At 30.9% G+C, this 18,276-nt stretch overlaps 1 protein-coding gene, 1 long non-coding RNA gene and 1 pseudogene across 6 annotated transcripts; 1 reads left to right on the top strand and 2 right to left on the bottom strand.

The window, feature by feature from the left end:
* Positions 1-517: 517 nt before the first annotated feature.
* Positions 518-7,790, bottom strand: LOC149882659 (uncharacterized). Of its 4 annotated transcripts, none has more exons than XR_016456643.1 (3): positions 7,700-7,790; positions 1,076-1,247; positions 518-999 (listed from the first exon to the last, which is right to left on the bottom strand). It is a non-coding gene; the product is annotated as an uncharacterized LOC149882659 (long non-coding RNA). The 4 variants fall into 4 exon arrangements; XR_016456645.1 differs by lacking the exon at positions 7,700-7,790 and adding an exon at positions 2,190-2,569; XR_016456642.1 differs by lacking the exon at positions 7,700-7,790 and adding an exon at positions 1,803-2,569.
* Positions 7,791-9,399: 1,609 nt separating this feature from the next.
* LOC149882660 (uncharacterized) lies at positions 9,400-12,083 on the top strand (annotated as a pseudogene). The gene is made up of 2 exons (XR_016456506.1): positions 9,400-9,663; positions 9,870-12,083. The product of XR_016456506.1 is annotated as an uncharacterized LOC149882660 (transcript).
* A 1,854-nt stretch (positions 12,084-13,937) lies between these two features.
* Positions 13,938-15,416, bottom strand: LOC149882661 (uncharacterized). The gene has a single exon (XM_090100876.1). It carries the CDS (start codon positions 15,145-15,147, stop codon positions 14,221-14,223), a length of 927 nt encoding a protein of 308 aa, XP_089957002.1. The 5' UTR covers positions 15,148-15,416; the 3' UTR covers positions 13,938-14,220.
* Positions 15,417-18,276: the final 2,860 nt, after the last annotated feature.

Consider the following 18,276-nt stretch of genomic DNA (forward strand, 5'->3'; position numbering starts at 1 on the left):
ACCAATAATTCCGCACCTGCTGAGATGATATTTCAATGCTCTCTATTTATTGAAAAAACATTTCCTTTAATCAAAGTAAAAAAAGAATTAAAAAAATTGATAAGTAAAGATTGGAACAGCATGTTGCCATCGCATGTAGGTATACAAAAATTTCTTCGCTCAAATTTTAATTGTATAGTAATAAACCGTATAGTATTAAGTAATGATACATTTAAGCTGCTACTCCGATTATAATGGGTATTGTCAACATTAAACACACCATTAAGCAAGTTCATGTTCTTGCTGTGTTTTATAGAAACATTATTAAAGAAGAAAAAGAAAACTATAAAAAAGAAAAACTCAAATAAATTAAAAAGGTACATATAATACAGTTAGCTGGATTGTTACCAAGTATCTTTCTATTTAAAAATTTAAACGACATATAATAATATATACAATATATAACAATAAAAAAGAATATTTCTTTTTATATTGTTTTTTTTTCCGTGAAGGAGCATTTTTACAATACCGTCCACTTTGCTGTTTAATTTCATCATTTGAAACCTTTTCAAATCTTCTTTTTACAACTTCTAAAAATCAAATAAAGCATCATGTAGGATATATTTGTCAAATATACTGGAAATAAATTTAACTTAACATAGATTTTTAACTAAATTAAAAGTTAAATAATTTAAACTTATTTTATATTACCTTCTACAAAGTCATTTAACTTAGTTGATAATAAACCAATCTTTTTACCTGAACCTTTTAAGTTGAACTGTGTCAACAGGTTATAAGTAAATAATCTACAAAACATGTCGAATAAATAATAAATTTTTGAAAAATAATAAACAATTTTCAATTATTGATTTCCATAATTACTCTATATAAAAATATATATTTACCACAAACAAATACGAAAAATGATTGCTATACAAAATATGATAAAAAAAACCTATTCATAACCAATCTTGTCAGTTATTTAAAATCCTCTGCATCTAAAAAACTGAGCTGTTTAACCTAAATAAAAGTTTGGCAAAATAATCATACAAAAATAACTATTTTCACTTTTAATTTATAAGGATAAAGTATTTACCAAATCAAGTCAAACACAATAGTCCTCTAAATTTTGATAAAATTTTCATACTCTGCAATAGGTTTTAATTTCTTGATTGCAAAATTACCATGTGGTTGTTTCTTTATTGTTAAAATGAGCTCCTGGTTTTCAAGAACCTTTAAAACCATTTTGAACATCATATGCTGGTATTCTAAAATATATAAAGAAAATAAAAAAAGAAATATTTAGAATGCAAAACATTAAATAATACAATTTCAAAATTATCTACAACTATTACTTTTATACCTAAAAAAAATCTGAACGTGAGTACAAAAACTCTCCACATTTTATTTACTCCAAATAAAAAAATCAAGTAAATTCTAAAGAGTTTGCTTCCAACTGACAAACTAAAGTCAAAAGATCTCTTTAATGGTTTTCTCAGCACAGATTTAAAGACTGGCTGAGGCAAAGGAAAATCAGGTAATCAGGTTTTTTATTTACTGATTTTAACTTATTTGAACAACAGGACACTGAATTTTTTATTGCTTTCTTTAATGTCTCCATATAATTTTCAAAGGGAAAACAAGATATGTCATTTAGTGAACAATCAAATTTAAGAACATCATCACAAATATGAAGAAAACAGTGAACATTATAAACACAGAATGAATTCGTACATGTTTTGAATCAATAACAAAATAATTATTTAGTTCTCTAGCAAATCCAAAATAATGTTTCGTAAATTCACTTCATTAAAGAGAATCACCATTGCAACATCCAATGTTAGAAAATGATTGTAAACATCTTTGCCAACAACACCCTTTAAAACTAAGGACCAGTGTATAAAATAAATTGTCTGATCTCTGTTGCTTTTCAATGATCTAACTGTAAAAGGGAACATGGTTGTCAAGCAAACTCAGATGGCATCCCACGTAGGCTTAATAGATTATCAGATATTTTTTTAATTGGGCATTTGAAAGTCTACAATGTTTTGGACCTGAGTTTAAAAAAGTAACCATGGGTCTTACACCACCAAGACAAACCATGTGCATATAATCCAAAATAAAATCAAAAACACAAGATATTTTTAGTTGTGCTAAAGGAGTAAGAGATTTCTGATGATCAGTGTATAAAAAGGTATTAAAATCCTCACTTAATCTTGAAGTTGATGGGTTTTTATCAATGAAAACCACTCTTTGTTCCTTGTAAAACTCTTTAACTTGGCATTGTTCACAGGAGTTATATATTGTATGACCTTGTATTCATTTAAGAAAAGACCGAGAGGGTGCATCACACATGAATTCTTTATCTGTAACATCAATTTTTTTTTATTATTATATTATAAACCTTCATTACTTAACAATAAAGATTCTTTGAGAAAATCATTGAGAAAATCATCTAAGCAGTTTGGTTTACCATCTCTACAAAAAAGTGCAATGATAAAAATATAGTTCTCTATTAGACCAAGTACTGTCCATAATTGAAGATTAGAAGATTTAAAAAGAGGTAGCCCATTAACATTAATACTAATAGATAACTTGTCGTATATTAAAAGCTCTGATCTAAAGACGTCATTTCCCTTTCTTTATGGTTTAACGCTTCAGCGAACCGTATTTATTAATTATGCTTATTCCTTGCGTTTTTAATTTACTTTATTGTCGTTATTGCAGTGACTTTATATATTCGATTAAAGCCTAATATTTAATATTGTATCTTGTTGCGGGCTCATAACAATTTAATCGAATATATGTAAAAATGGATGCCAAAATATTTTAAAAAGTTCTTAGTGACGATCCGAGCGACGAGGATTATATTTACTGGAAAAAGATGCTAGCTATTTATTTAGAAAAAGTAGTTATACCAGCAGATAGTAAACTTGATGTTTTATTTGTTTTATGTGGAGTTAAAGCCTTTACATTAATTCAAGATTCAACCTCATTCAACGAAGCAATAACAACAAACCAAATTTTGCTGCTACGAAAAATCAAGCAATTATCAAACCTTGTTTTTGGTGCGGTGGTAAGTTACACCCAAAAACAAAATGACCAGCACGTAACTCTACCTGTACAAACTGTCAAAGAAAAGGTCACTGGTCAACCGTCTGTCTGTCAAAAACAAAAAAAAATTACGCTAAAACAGCCGCAATTAACGAAAAATGCACAGACGACGAGGATGAGAGTACACAACTATCTTCGGCCATAGCCGCAATTAACTCACCAAGTAGATTAATTGACGTCACCTAAACAAAAATAAGACTCAGGCATTATTGGATACCGGCTCAGACAAATCATTCATTACTTCCAAACTTCTTATGCAATGGAGCCTTGTCTACGACACTCGGTGCACTTCACAGGTTTCACTGGCAGATCACTCCACTCTAAAAGTAAAAGGAATTTTTCGAGGTTTATTACTAATGGTTCGCGAAAAGCTAAAAGCACAGTTTCTTGTCGTTGACAACTTGGTGGCGCCTGTAATTATCGGAATGGACGTTCTGTCACAACATTCTTCCGTAATTATCAGCTTTAAAGGAAATAAAGAACCAATCAAATTTTGTCTTGCTACAAACAGCATGATATGTAACACATATGCATTAATACCTGGAGTAGATATCAATTAAAATCTCAACAAAATCACGACGGAGCAAAAATATCCCATTTTTAACTGAAGAAATCAACCGCATGCTCAAACAAAATATCATTCAAGTAAGCCGCAGCCCTTGGCGTGCTCAATGCTTTGTGGTATCTTCAGGGCACAAAAATCGCTTAGTTATCGATTATTCAAATACAATCAACTTACACACGCCATTAGATTCATACCCAACACCTCGAATTGACGACATGTTACTTAAAATAGCAGCCAATTAAGTTTTTAGTACTATTAACCTCAAATCCGCATACCATCAGGTAAAAATACGACCAGAAGACTATAAACTAACTGCATTTGAAGCTAATGGTAGACTTTACGAGCTCAAAAGATTACCTTTTGGTTGCACTAATGCTGTGCCAATCTTTCAACAAGTAATGGACGAGTTTATCCAGACCAAAGAGCTGGAAAACACCTATGCTTACCTTGACGATTTGATTATTGGTGGAAAAGATGACCATGAGCATGACATAAACCTAAAGAGGTTCCTAAACACGGCTAAAGATGTCTATATAGAGATAAACATGGAAAAGAGTAATTTAAAAAAAACTCAAATAGAATTTTTAGGCCATGTTATTGAGAACGGTACCATAAAACCCGACCCTAAGAGATACGAAGCCTTAATGAATATGCCAGATCCACGAACTTTACGAGAACTAAATAGAATGATTGGATTTTTTGCATATTACGCCAAATGGATTCAAAACTGCACCGAACTAACTCTGCCACTTATTGAAGTAAGGAAAGATTTTTCATCTCGGGGCCTAACCACACATGCCAAATTAGCAATCAAAACGCTTAAAAATAAACTAGTTGAAGCATGCCTGGCCTCCCCTGACTTTAAACTCCCGCTAACTATAGAAACAGACGCTTCCGACAAAGCCCTTGGAGGAACATTACTACAGCTAGGCAGGCCAGTGGCTTTCTTTTCAAGGACACTAACAAATGCCGAAAAGAAACATGCGATTGTTGAGAAAGAAGCTGCAGCTATAGTGGAATGCTGCAGAAGATGGAAACATCTAATCAACTCGGTTCCACTCGTTAACATTGTAACAGACCAAAGATCAATATCACTTATTTTTAACAAACAGGGGTCAACGAAAATCAAAAACGATAAACTTACTCGCTGGCGCTTAGAATTGGCAGACGTCAACTATACAATCTCATATAGACCGGGCCACGAAAATACTACTGCTGACGCCCTCTCCCGATGTTGTTCATTACAAAGTACCTCAAGAACATTACACTATATCCACTCCCAACTATGTCATCCGGGAGTTAAAAGAATGCTACATTATTGCAAAAGCCGAAACTTACCTTATTCGACCACAGAAATTAAGCAACTAACTAAGAACTGTACCACGTGCAACGAAATTAAACCACGTTTCTACAAGCCTCCAACAGGTCGTCTTGTTCAGTCAACTAGACCGTGGGAACGTTTATCCATGGACTTTGTTGGTTCCCTACAATCCACTACAGCAAATAAATACATGCTCGTGATAGTTGACGAATACTCACGATACCCATTTGCGTTTCCGTGTAACGATATAACTGCAGATACTGTTATACGTCATCTCCTCAGCCTATTCTCATTATTTGGTTCACCATCTTCAATACACACAGATCGGGGGACACAATTTGAAAGCGTAAAACTTCAAAAATTTCTTGAAAGAAATGGTGTCATCAAAACCAAAACTACTCCCTATCACCCACAAGGCAATGGCCAATGTGAAAGGACAAACGATACTATATTAAAAGCAATTAGTCTAGCCCTAAAAACATTAAACCTGAGAAAAGAAAAGTGGGAAGTAGTCTTACAAATGGCTCTATCTTCAGTAAGAGGACTACTTTGTACTGCCACCAATGAAACACCACATCAAAGGATGATGAACTTCCATCGTTCATCCATTGTAGTTACCGTACTACCGGATTTTCTGGCTGAGCAGGATTCTGTAATCCTTTACAGACGGCAAATCAGACAGAAGGGAGATCCACTCGTTGACAAAGTCCAGCTGATAGAAACAATATCTCCCTATTTTGCACGCGTCAGATTTCAAAATGGTAAGATTGACACAGTATCGACCAGAGATCTTGCTCCACTTCAGGAGAATGACTCATCGGCAGAATCTAGTAGTTATGCAGAGCCGGTCCAACAACAATCCGTTGAATTATGTAAAGACCAAATATCTATTGATACTGATACCTACAATCAGGAAAGTCAAGGGCGGCATGCATCAACCGAAACCAGTGAAATAGTTTTAACCCCACATAATGATCTTGAGAACTCTTCAATGGATGGCACCACAAATATCAATGCACCAGAAATAGGCACACCCGGCCAGTTTGTTTCTCAAAGCCCTGCTACCGTAGAAACACAGAACAGAACATTTTCAAGATTCGGACGAAATATTAAAAAACCAAAATACCTAAACGATTACATCACTCATTAATTCAAAATTCTTATTAAAAAAAAAAAAAAAAAAAAAAAAAAAAGGCGGAGAAGACTGTCGTATATTAAAAGCTCTGATCTAAAGACGTCATTTCCCTTTCTTTATGGTTTAACGCTTCAGCAAACCGTATTTATTAATTATGTTATTCCTTGCGTTTTTAACTTACTTTGTTGTCGTTATTGTAGTGACTTTATATATTCGATTAAAGCCTAATATTTAATATTGTATATTGTTGCGGGCTCATAACCTAACTCAATACATTTAGGAACATTTTTTAAATTCAAAAAATAATTTATGCCATCACCAATAGTAAAATACACATAAGTTCCACCACACTTCCTACCTACTTTAACAATATTAGAGGAATTTAAAAGGGTTCTTGCATCCTTTGGTAACTCTGGATGACCATATTTTTTAAGAATACTCAAAAGCTCGTTTAATTGGTTTTGAGAAATTTTGCTTTTAGAAAACCACATTGTCAGATCTTCGGATGTTTCTGTTGTTAATAGTGGTGCTGCATCATTACATTCAAAATTCTCATAATTACAACTCAATGACTTCTTGTTTTCGGCGCTACACGACTTTCTCCGCCCTCCCCCCCCCTCCCCCAATAATTTTATCATAGCTTCTGATAGATAATTTTATGCTGATTAAGAATCGTATAAAAACATGGGTTTCAAATCGATAAAAATTGCTCTAAACTGAAGTTGAAAGTACAAAATTAAACGACAAACCCCTTATATTCGCCATCTTGAAATTTTTCTTATGAATTTGTAAAAATTTATAAGAAAAACTTCTCATCTTTAAAAGACACGAAGTTTATTCACGCCGAAAGTCTTTTTAAAATCTTTTAAAGACGACTGAAAGATGTCTTTTTGTTTGCTAGAATTATTCGAAAAATAAAAATGTCTCCAAGAGGTCTTACGAAGACGCGCAAGTTTTCACGACGAAGCAGTCTTTTAAAAGGTGTCTTGAAAGCATCATTCAAAGACAAGACCATTTAAAGACCTTAATAAGACGGTCTTAAGACGTTTTATGTTTGCTGGGATGTTTGCTGGGAAGCGATTTTACGCCTGTTTGTTTTTTAAAAAGTAGAAACGGTTAAAGCGGTTGCAGTTTAGGAATATCACGTTCTTTCAAATATAAAAGGCAAAGTATTGAGCGATTTTGTCCTTTTTTTAAAGTATAATGAAAGCGGTCATTTTATGAATGTTTTAAAGTTGTTATGTTGTATTTGAGGAGTGTACTGTGCTCTCTGCTAGCGTGTGGTGTAGTGTGATAGAGAGATTATAGAGATTTTAGGAAGTATGGGTTCTAGTATTAAATAGAAGGATGTTGGGGTTGAGGTTTAGGGTCTGGGAACTATTTAGTTAGAAAGGGCATGAGTTAACTTTTAAAAGGTAAAGATTATGTTGCCTGTCATTATCTTAGGAATAATTGTGAAGTAGAATTTTCCCAAGAAAATTCTACAACACAGTTATTCTCAAAATAATGTTCTATTTATGTGTAATAGTGGTTTGCACTTATTTTATTCATTACGATAATAAAATTACAAATAAGATTTTCTTACTTTTCTTTTAGCGTCTTTAGTAAGTTTCTGCGTGTTTGTCATGTTTTAATTGCTATTTTTAATTTTTTTTTTTTTTCATAACACTTTATCGTCTCATCATTTATTTACATGATTACGCTGAATTCTTTTCAAAGCTTTAAAATTTTTCCTATGAGTATGCTCAGCTGGCAAAATACGTCTTTTAGACCATCTAGAACTACTCTTAGTTTTATCTATTATAGATGCATACATCAGACAAATTAGGCATTGAAAAAACGTCTTATCGGAGAGAATCTATTTATGTCCATTTGTAGACGCATATTTGATGTGTAAACTAGATAAATACATATACATTTTTCGGTTAAGCATAGATATATTTTAGATGTCTTTTGTAGATCAGTTTTAACTGAAATAAAAAACTTAAACTCATAAAAAAATAGATTTTACAAAATCACCATTATAAATGACCACTCTTAAAGAAACGTTCATCTTGAAAGGTAAAAACTTGTTTTTAGAAAGGAATAAAAACTTATGCGTAGCTAATTTATACAAACCTACGAACAACATAAGTCCTAATGATAATAATTGATAGTAAGTTTTAAGTAATAAAATTGCATGCTATTACACATTACATACATTATAAAGACGAAATATTTTCTAGTGGGTAATTCCATGTAAAAGTGGGACAAAAAATTGAAATTTTTCAGTCACCCTCTCAGATTTTTTTCAAATTTTAACCAGTGGTACCTATTAATGAAACATGAAAAAATGCAAAATTTGAACTCCCAAATCCAAACGGTTCAAAAGTTATGACATTTTGAAATTCAGCCTAAAACGTTCATTTTTTTACGAAGTCTGCCATTATGGATTTTGTAGTTGTACTTTTAATTGAATAATTTAAGATCTAGTGGAAGAATGTGGCTAAAAATTGGTGCCTGACCATTTTTGAGGGTGCTGAATTCAAAAATGTAGATAAAATAGAGAAGCTTAAATTTTTTGATAGTTTTTTTTTTATTTTAAAATGACCAGTCAAATTTTTTGTTTTGTTACCATGGGTTGCGCTTTCATTAATTCCCGGAGTTGCCCAAGTCTCATGGATTCGATTTTTTTTTCAAACAAATTAGGTGATCCTAGGCTATCTTTATAAAAAAGATGGTTTTGGTTTCTTAAAGTATAATAAAGATATGTCATTTTGAAATTTAGACAAAAAATTTCTTTATTTGGCCGCTATTCTCCATTACAGATTTTATAGCGATACTTTTTGTGTGAATAATTTAAGTTCTAGTACAGAAATATGACTGAAAATTGGTACCTGACCATTTTTAAAGACGTTGAATACAAAGATGAAGAGAAATTAACCCAATTCCTAATATTTTGGAACAATTTTTGAATTTTAAAATGGTATAATATTACTTAACCATAAAACGGGGTAATATTTTCACAAACTGCCTGACTCTCGTGGGTTCAATTGTGGTGTGTAAAAACAGTTTTTTATGGTTGGTTTTGATATATAAATAAAGTTTTGTGATGTGAATTATAAAGAAAAATATAGTTTTGCAACGCCTTCTGTGATGTATAAATATAGTTTTAGGACGTCAGTTATGTCGTCTAAATATAGTTTTGAAACAACAGTTAACAATAACAAATTTCAATAAAAAAAATTATTTTAATTTTAGATTAAATAATCATTAAATCTTGTTTGGTAATTCAGTTTCTTAGTCATGGCAAACAGCTAACAGTGCTCGATTGGAATCAACCTAGAAAGTGAATGTCATCTCACAACATATACATCGTTGCTGGGATTGAACCTTTTGAAGATATTCCTGAATATGAAAGAGAAATATTAATGTGGAGGACTGGGCTCTCAATAATAAATGTCAAACCAACAACTTCTCTCCATCATAAACATGTTTATTTGAACCGTTATACAACTAAATTAACACGGTGCTGCAATCCATTTAATACGCATAACAAAGTAATAAAAGGTATTTACAGTAATCATAACTTTCAGTTTTCTGAAAATGTTGTGAGTTACAATAATGAAATTATTGGCAGCCAAATTCTATTTTAGCTATATTTAACCTTTTAGCTGACTTCTGAAAGTGCACTATTAAATTCCTTGCAACTTTAAACTTTTTAAGGTTTTATTAAAATTTTTATACATATTAAAAGAGCTCTTCCCTTTTTTTAGGTAGTCTTCGTGAAATCAACTTGGATACAGCAAAGTACCTATGCAGTAAAGGCAAATTCGTAGTTCCAGGTGAAAAACTTTGTCCACAATGCAGACATAAATTAGCATCAAGTGAAGAATCAGAAGAGAACAAGTTGGAGATAAAATTAACTGAAGATAATATGGAAAAAGAAATTATAATGGAATCAACAAGATCATTACTCAACAGTACTTTATGCGAACTTGAAGTGTCTCCTCTAAAAGTTCATTTTCCCAAAACCTCTAACAAGCCTTCAATTGGAAAGAGAAAGATAAAGCAAGTTGAAGAAGCAGTTATTAAGAAGCTTGCAAATGCTCTGGATGTAACCGAATCCAATCTTGTTGCACCGAAAAATGAAGTTCTAAAGGAAAATCAAACCAAAGCTGGCGATCTAGACTTCCTTGTAGAATGCATGAAAGAAAAACTTAAGGTTTCTAACAGAAGGCAGCAACTTCAAATTTTGACATTAACCCCAAAATCTTGGTCTATCAGAAAAGCAGCAAAAGAGTTTTCAGTTTCAAAGCACAAAATTCAAAATGCAATGTTTTTACGCGACCAAAAAGGCATCATAGCATACCCTGATGTGGTTAAACGGCATCGAATCAGTAAAGATGTTATAGAACTTGTAAAGCTTTTTTATTGTGACGATGAGTATTCAAGGCAAATGCCAGGTAAAAAAGACTGTGTAAGTGTTGGGGAAAAAAAATACATGTCAAAAAAATTGATTTTGTGTAACTTAAAGGAGCTCTATGTGGCATATAAGACAAAGTACCCAGGCCATAAAATTGGTTTTTCTAAATTTTGCAGTCTTCGGCCTAAATGGTGCATCCTTGCTGGTCCAAAAGGTACACATTCTGTTTGTGTGTGTACAATACACCAAAATGTTAAATTAATGTTGAGTGCTATAGGCCTTGAAACATTTTACCATGAAATCATTGAAAAGATTGTCTGCAGCAGAAAATCTAAAGTTTGCATGGTTCACCGATGCAATAGTTGTCCTGGCATACAAGCTGCCCAAAATTATTTCCAGCAGTATCTCACACAAAATGATGATCCAAAAGAGCAATATGACAGTGATGAAAATGAACTGTCAGTGGATTTCAAACAGTGGACAACAACAGATAGAACTGAACTATTAACAATAAAACTTCCATTAAATGAATTCATAGAGCTCCTGTGTGAAAAACTTGATAATATTACTTCTCATTCATTTATAGCAAAATCACAATCTAGCTATCTAAAGCATCTCAAAGAAATTGTAAGAGTCAATGTTCCCTTCATCCAGTTGTCATCTACTACAAGAAAGTGAACTTGGAAATATCTTCTTTTTGTGTAATTTCAGATGATTTGAACCATGATGTTGGATTTATCAATGAAGTTATGCATAAAACCATTAATCATATAAAAACTCATATTTGTCCCACAATTACAAAAATTCATTATTTTTCTGATGGCTGTGCAGGGCAGTATAAGAACTGCAAACATTTTTACAATTTATGTCACCACGCTCAAGATTTTTCTGTTCGTTGCATCTGGAATTTCTTTGCAACAAGCCATGGCAAATCTCCATGCGATGGAATAGGTGGCACTGTTAAAAGGCTTGTTGCAACAGCTAGCTTGCAGAGTCCAACCACAGGTCATATACTGTCTTCTCAAGCAATGTTTGAATACTGTCAAAAGTCAATCATTGGGATTACGTTTGTGTACTTCACTGCTGAAGAAATGGAGCTAGTAAGAAACAAACTTACTCAGAGACTTTTAATAGCAACCACTATTCCTGGGACAAGAAGTTTCCATCAATTTATACCATCTTCTCATTCAATAATAAAAATGAAAAGGGTATCCGATGATGATGATTTTGCTCTTACATTTGACTTCCTCAAAAAACAAAAATATGAAATTATTAAAATTGACAATGTTATGATGTCACAATACCTATTTTGCAAATACGACGATTTTTACTGGCTTGGTATGGTTTCTGAAGTTGATAAAGAGAATGATGATTTTATGGTAAAGTTTATGCATCCACATTATCCAAGTCGGTCGTACTACTGGCCAAACAGGATGATAATTGCTGGGTGCCAAGAATGAATGTAATTTCTCTTGTTAAAACACCTTCAGCATCTTCTGGGCGTCAGTACCATATCTCAAAAGAAGATGAAACTCTATTTGAACAAGTTTTATCTTTTCAGTGAAAGTTGATTAATATTTTACTTTCATTAATTAAATGATATAAACTTCGATTTTAGTAATATTTGGTTATTCCTTTTCATTTTTATTTTTGAGCTTTTTTCAATAAAGCAGGTTTTTAATATTTTTCAAAAAAGTTTGCATTTTAGTTTCTTATTTTTTAACACAACATTTGAACATGTAACCTGAAATTTTAGCATGCAACCAATATTTTGAAATAATGCCTAGTTATCAAAATAATAAAAAAATAAATCATTTTTTCAATTTGCTGCATAAATATTGATGATAAATATGCAAGTTATGCCAAGCAATAGAATTTTTTATTTTCTGTCAGAGACCTAAACTTTTCAAAAACATCTTATTTCAGAATGAGAGTAAGGCAACTCCAGAAATAAGTGAAATGCAAATTAAGGTCACAAGAAAAAAAAAGGACTGTTGACATTTTAAAATTCAAAAATTGTTCCAAAATATTAGGAATTGGGTTAATTTCTCTTCATCTTTGTATTCAACGTCTTTAAAAATGGTCAGGTACCAATTTTCAGTCATATTTCTGTACTAGAACTTAAATTATTCACACAAAAAGTATCGCTATAAAATCTGTAATGGAGAATAGCGGCCAAATAAAGAAATTTTTTGTCTAAATTTCAAAATGACATATCTTTATTATACTTTAAGAAACCAAAACCATCTTTTTTATAAAGATAGCCTAGGATCACCTAATTTGTTTGAAAAAAAAATCGAATCCATGAGACTTGGGCAACTTCGGGAATTAATGAAAGCGCAACCCATGGTAACAAAACAAAAAATTTGACTGGTCATTTTAAAATAAAAAAAAAACTATCAAAAAATTTAAGCTTCTCTATTTTATCTACATTTTTGAATTCAGCACCCTCAAAAATGGTCAGGCACCAATTTTTAGCCACATTCTTCCACTAGATCTTAAATTATTCAATTAAAAGTACAACTACAAAATCCATAATGGCAGACTTCGTAAAAAAATGAACGTTTTAGGCTGAATTTCAAAATGTCATAACTTTTGAACCGTTTGGATTTGGGAGTTCAAATTTTGCATTTTTTCATGTTTCATTAATAGGTACCACTGGTTAAAATTTGAAAAAAATCCAAGAGGTGACCGAAATGACTGTCCCACTTTTACATGGAATTACCCTAGTTTCAGTGTATTACCTTTTACTAAAATCACATCATGATCTGAAAGATAAAAACGTGATTCTTAAGTTGATACTTTTATTCATAGATTAAATTGTAATTATAATATAAATGTGTATTTTTATAATAATATATGGTGTTTTTTAATAACGCCAGAAATTGCTTTAGTGGTTGGCTGTACGCATATCATTTCGATTGACAAAAATAGTTAAGGCGACATTATTATTATTATTATTATTATTATTATTATTATTATTATTATTATTATTATTGTTATTGTTATTGTTATTATTATTATTATTATTATTATTATTATTATTATTATTATTATTATTATTATTATTATTATTATTATTATTATTTCTATTATTGTTATTATTATTATTATTATTATTGTTATTATTATTATTATTATTATTGGTCTTTGCCAAAATATTTCTGAGATCGAGAATGTTTGAAATTAAATCTTTACAGAGCCTAAAACTTCCAAGGTTCCTTGTTTCTCAAAACTCTATATCACAGCATAAAAATAATGTAAACTTGAAAGAGCGCGTAATATTCATGTTTGCTTTTTTCATATCACGGGGATCTTTATTAGCATTTTTATTGATAGTTAACTAAATCTATCACATTCTCGATACTTTTAATGCAGAATCTATTCTTAAGAGATGATTATTTAATAGATCTCTGTTTATAATCTAATGTACTAAAATAAAGTTTTTTTCAATGTACTAAAATAAAGTTTATTAAATATATCATTAACTTCTTCAAAAATAAACGGATTATGTTTTTTAAGTAAGAGAATGTCTATATATATAAACTTTTCTTTAACTATCGAAATTTAAGATAAAGAAAGTCTGTAAAAACGCAAGTATATCAAAGGTTGATTATAATCAGTACATCTTTGCAAAAAGTAAAATAAATAAGAGTCCATAGTAGACATCAATATCAGAATGACGAAGCAATCGTTTGTTTTTAGGTACTATTCGAAGTATTTGTATTTATTTTTCTTGTTATACTTGCAACAAAGTTGTGAGTATACGAAGTGTACATCCTAAAGATTCTGCTACTTCTACCCACATATATTAAAGCGTTAAATACTGAGTTTGATTCAAATACTAGCAGTGCCCATTGTATAAACTTTACGCTTGAACTGTAAGACTCCCAATTGAAGCTAAGGAAACTCGTTGCTACGGAACAATAGGAAGCTACCAAAGGAACGTATGCTATGATGCGTGAAAATGATATTATCGCCATAGTTATAGAAAGTTGTTTATCTGCATTCATGTTTCTTTCAACTTGAATATCATTATGTCTAAGCATTTTTTTTACACCAATCAATAGTGACGTATTGATAACAAATAAAAACAATAAGTTAGCACATAAATTTGATGGGATGAAAATAATTAAAACGTCAATGTGAATTTGGTATGCAAACAAAATACCTAACCCACACGAGAACATGAAGTTAAAAACAATGACTGGTATAAAGCAAGTCCATTTTAAAGCTCTACCGCAGCATTTGTTGTCTTTTAAAACAACAAAAAAACGTTCTATCGAGATTGTTAACACAATCATGCATGAAAAAGAAAACGGAAATATCGACCAAAACCCAATCGCAAGCCTAGTGCTACAACTAAGCTCTCTTCCCTTTTGAATAAAAGCTACTCGGAGTGGTATTAGAATTAATCCAACCGTAATATCACTGCAAGCTAAAAGTAATACAAGCATTTCATTTGTTGTCTTTTTCCTTCTTATTCTTGATTTAAGTATCCCAATGATTAACAAAATGTTAGATATCAATATAAGTAAGCTAACTGTGAAAGAAATGGCAATGAATGTGTTACCAAATAAACCTTTCGGAATGTCTTCATACGCTGGACACAAATCAATTGTTTTCATCTTTATGTAAAGCTAAACTCAATGGTAATAATAAATGGTTAGTTGTCTGTAACAATTTAAATAAGATCAATTAATTGTTCATTACCAGCAATAATGCAGCTTCTGAGAAAATTATTTCATAGCTAATAAAAATTACCATAGGTTGTTATAAACGTTATTTGTGTCAAATGTCGTATATATGCTATTTATGTCATATGGTCAACAAGGACATCCACAGAGTACGTCTCGTTTAATCAAGGGCAGCATGTTAGTATGTTACTCTTACGTGATTTAAGTCTTGAAAAAATATTGCTTCCGTAAATTTTTAAATTTGGAATTCTTCTTTAATCCGAAAAATGAATAAACAGTGATGCAACTTTATATTGAAATGAATGAGTTATTTAAAGCATTAAATATAATTTATGGTTGATGAATTTCTTAATGATTTACTCGTCAATTGATTCAAATAAATACAGTGATTTTCAATTAATCAGTTATTTTTATATTGCACTTTAAAATCTTTAGTAAAAATCAACACCTTTATTTAATCCGATTTAGAATGTAAAAATTCTTAAAGCCTCAAAAACAATATACATTTTCTTTACATATAAATCAGAACTTCAAAAAGATAATAGAACTCCCTGTTTTCAAGTCTTTGATTTTTAAGAAGAACATTCGTTATCAGTTAGACTGCACCCTTCATAAAAGACGTTAACCTGTTGACTTGTTTGTAATTATAGTTATTGCTTTATGTGCCAACAAAAACACCTAAAAAACTACAACTCGAAAAGTTTTGGTATAGCTACTATATACACTCAAACACCTTGAACTATTATGACGAAATTGGCATATAAATAGAGTTCTGCACTTTGTTCCTGATACTGTTTGCCTTTTTTCTTTTTGTGAATATTTTATGTTTTGTTTGTCGTTCAAAATAAAAAAAAGATCTGAGGGCATAACTTTTGTACATATGTAGACAAATGTTTCTGAAAAAATGATTGAAATAAGTTATGCAATTGAATTAGTTTCTCCCTTCTCCCGCTCATCTTTTAGCCCATAAAAGATTGGGGACAAAATTCAGATTTTTAATGGTTTAAAAACTTTTCGAAAAGTTTAAAAGCATAAACTATCTGCATCTTAATTTTAAAATATTTTCCAAAAGCACTTTTCATGTGTCATCTACACCGATAGGTTAAAATATCTAAGTTAGCGTGTTGTTTTTTTTTTTTTTAGTTTAGAAACGGTTTTAGCGGTTGTAATTTTGATAAATCACAATATAGTTTTATAGCTCTGATTTTTAGGATGTTGAATATATTATAGCAAACTTCGAATTCTTTATTAAGTTCCTAAACCACTGATTAAAAATAAAAGTGCATCTTCTAGCAGATGAGTTTTTTTTTAATGTTTCATTAACATTTATTCCCTTAAGTTTATTCTATGTCTTTTTGGGTGATCATATTGTTTTATCTTTTAGAGAGATTAAGGTTGATTTTCAAAGCTTATTAATCAAAGATCAGAAATGTTTCATCTTCGAAGTTGTTATTCTATAAACTTTGATAGCGCTGAAATCTTTTCAAAGCATCAAATTGTTTCATTTGGTCATGAGATTCGCTGCTTATTAATCTCCTAATGCCGCGTTATTTACATATTTGTAACTTAGAGCCTTTGAATTGAGATGGCAAAAAAAGTTCGTTACTTGTGTTTTAAAGGTCTTTAGCATAATCATAAAATATTGACTTGGCAAAAACCAGCGCCAGCACACAATGACATCACTTGTTTGATAATAGTATTTGATGCAGTCAATATCTGCTTCTTTCAACAAGCCAACAATATTCAGAAAACGGATTTGAGTTTGCTTACATTTTTGAAGAAAATGTTTTTATAAAGCGAATAATTAGAAAAAGTAGGCGGCGAAGAGATACATTACACAAACTGAATACCAAAATGTTGATCAAGGTATGTAGATGCAATAACGATACATAAGTGCAAATTAACTGCAGAAATATTAACCCCATAAAATCCTCACTAAAATAACTGCATGAAAACAATTACAGTCCACTTCGAATTCATAGCAAATGTGATCAAGACTTTCATCAAAGAAGCAAATAATTGTCTATATCAAAGATATGCTGGGGTGAAAAAACAACCTTACTTTTTTTGGAGAAATGTCCAAAATGAACTAGGCTAAAAATGTCGAAAGTAAACATATATCAAGTTTTGTGAAACAATTTGTGAACCAAAATCATAACAATATTATTTTAAAATAGCACTAATCCAAGTAAGAACCTGACAGGTAACCTCATAGAAAATTTGGAAGGCAACTTGAAATGCATCAAAAAAAGTATACTTGAACTAAGTTACTGATGTTGTATCAAAATGCTTTTGGTATTAACAAATCCTCGTGTTTTTTTATTATTTAAAAAATATGCTTACTTGGCCATTTACTTTAAAAAGTTCTTAATTCATTAAAATCTTAAAAAGTTACTTTAAAAAGCTCATATTCCAATATTTGAATAAATACAGCTTTGCTTAAAACTTTAATTGAGGTATTTTAACTCGAAAAAAAAATTCCTTTTTTTTTTTTCTGAAAGAATAATCTATTAGCTATGTAATTAATGTTCATTACCATAGAAAAACCTGTCTCGTCATTAATTCAACTAATATAATGCATATCACTTGTTATATCTGTAACTAATTTTCGTTCAAAAGCTGCTTCAAATGCTTAGTTGATTGTACTTGATGGTTTAACAATGGAGTACCGATTCTTGACCAATATTTTTTAATTGGTTTAGATGTGTCATTCTAGAACACCAAAGCAACAAACTGTACTTTTATGTGATGAGCCATTGCTTTGTATTATATGCCGCATATTCTATATTCCGCATTGCTGGAATATGTATTTGATGAATGTTTGACTAATGCAAAAAATCGTTTTTGCCCAATATTCTACTGCTTAGTCCATGTCTTCTTACTTGAAATTAGTATAATGTAATGTCGTCTTACTTGTAATTAGCGTTTGTAATATTTGTCAGTAGCAAATCCTTTTACATAGATTCTTCTTTTGCAATTTACAACCTGAAAGACTAATGATTTGACAATGCCCAAATAGTTTTTGATCAATCTTCTAATGCTCAATGCAAGAGTTCTTTC

The sequence above is a fragment of the Hydra viridissima genome, unplaced genomic scaffold (assembly GCF_058129835.1).
Source record: "Hydra viridissima isolate aposymbiotic clone 2 unplaced genomic scaffold, HvirCarnegie_v1 scaffold_10, whole genome shotgun sequence".
Lineage (NCBI taxonomy): Eukaryota > Metazoa > Cnidaria > Hydrozoa > Anthoathecata > Hydridae > Hydra > Hydra viridissima.

What these genes read in the sequence shown, in the direction of transcription:
- LOC149882661 (XM_090100876.1), bottom strand. Translation starts at nt 15,147, where the DNA reads ATGAAAACAATTGATTTGTGTCCAGCGTATGAAGACATTCCGAAAGGT.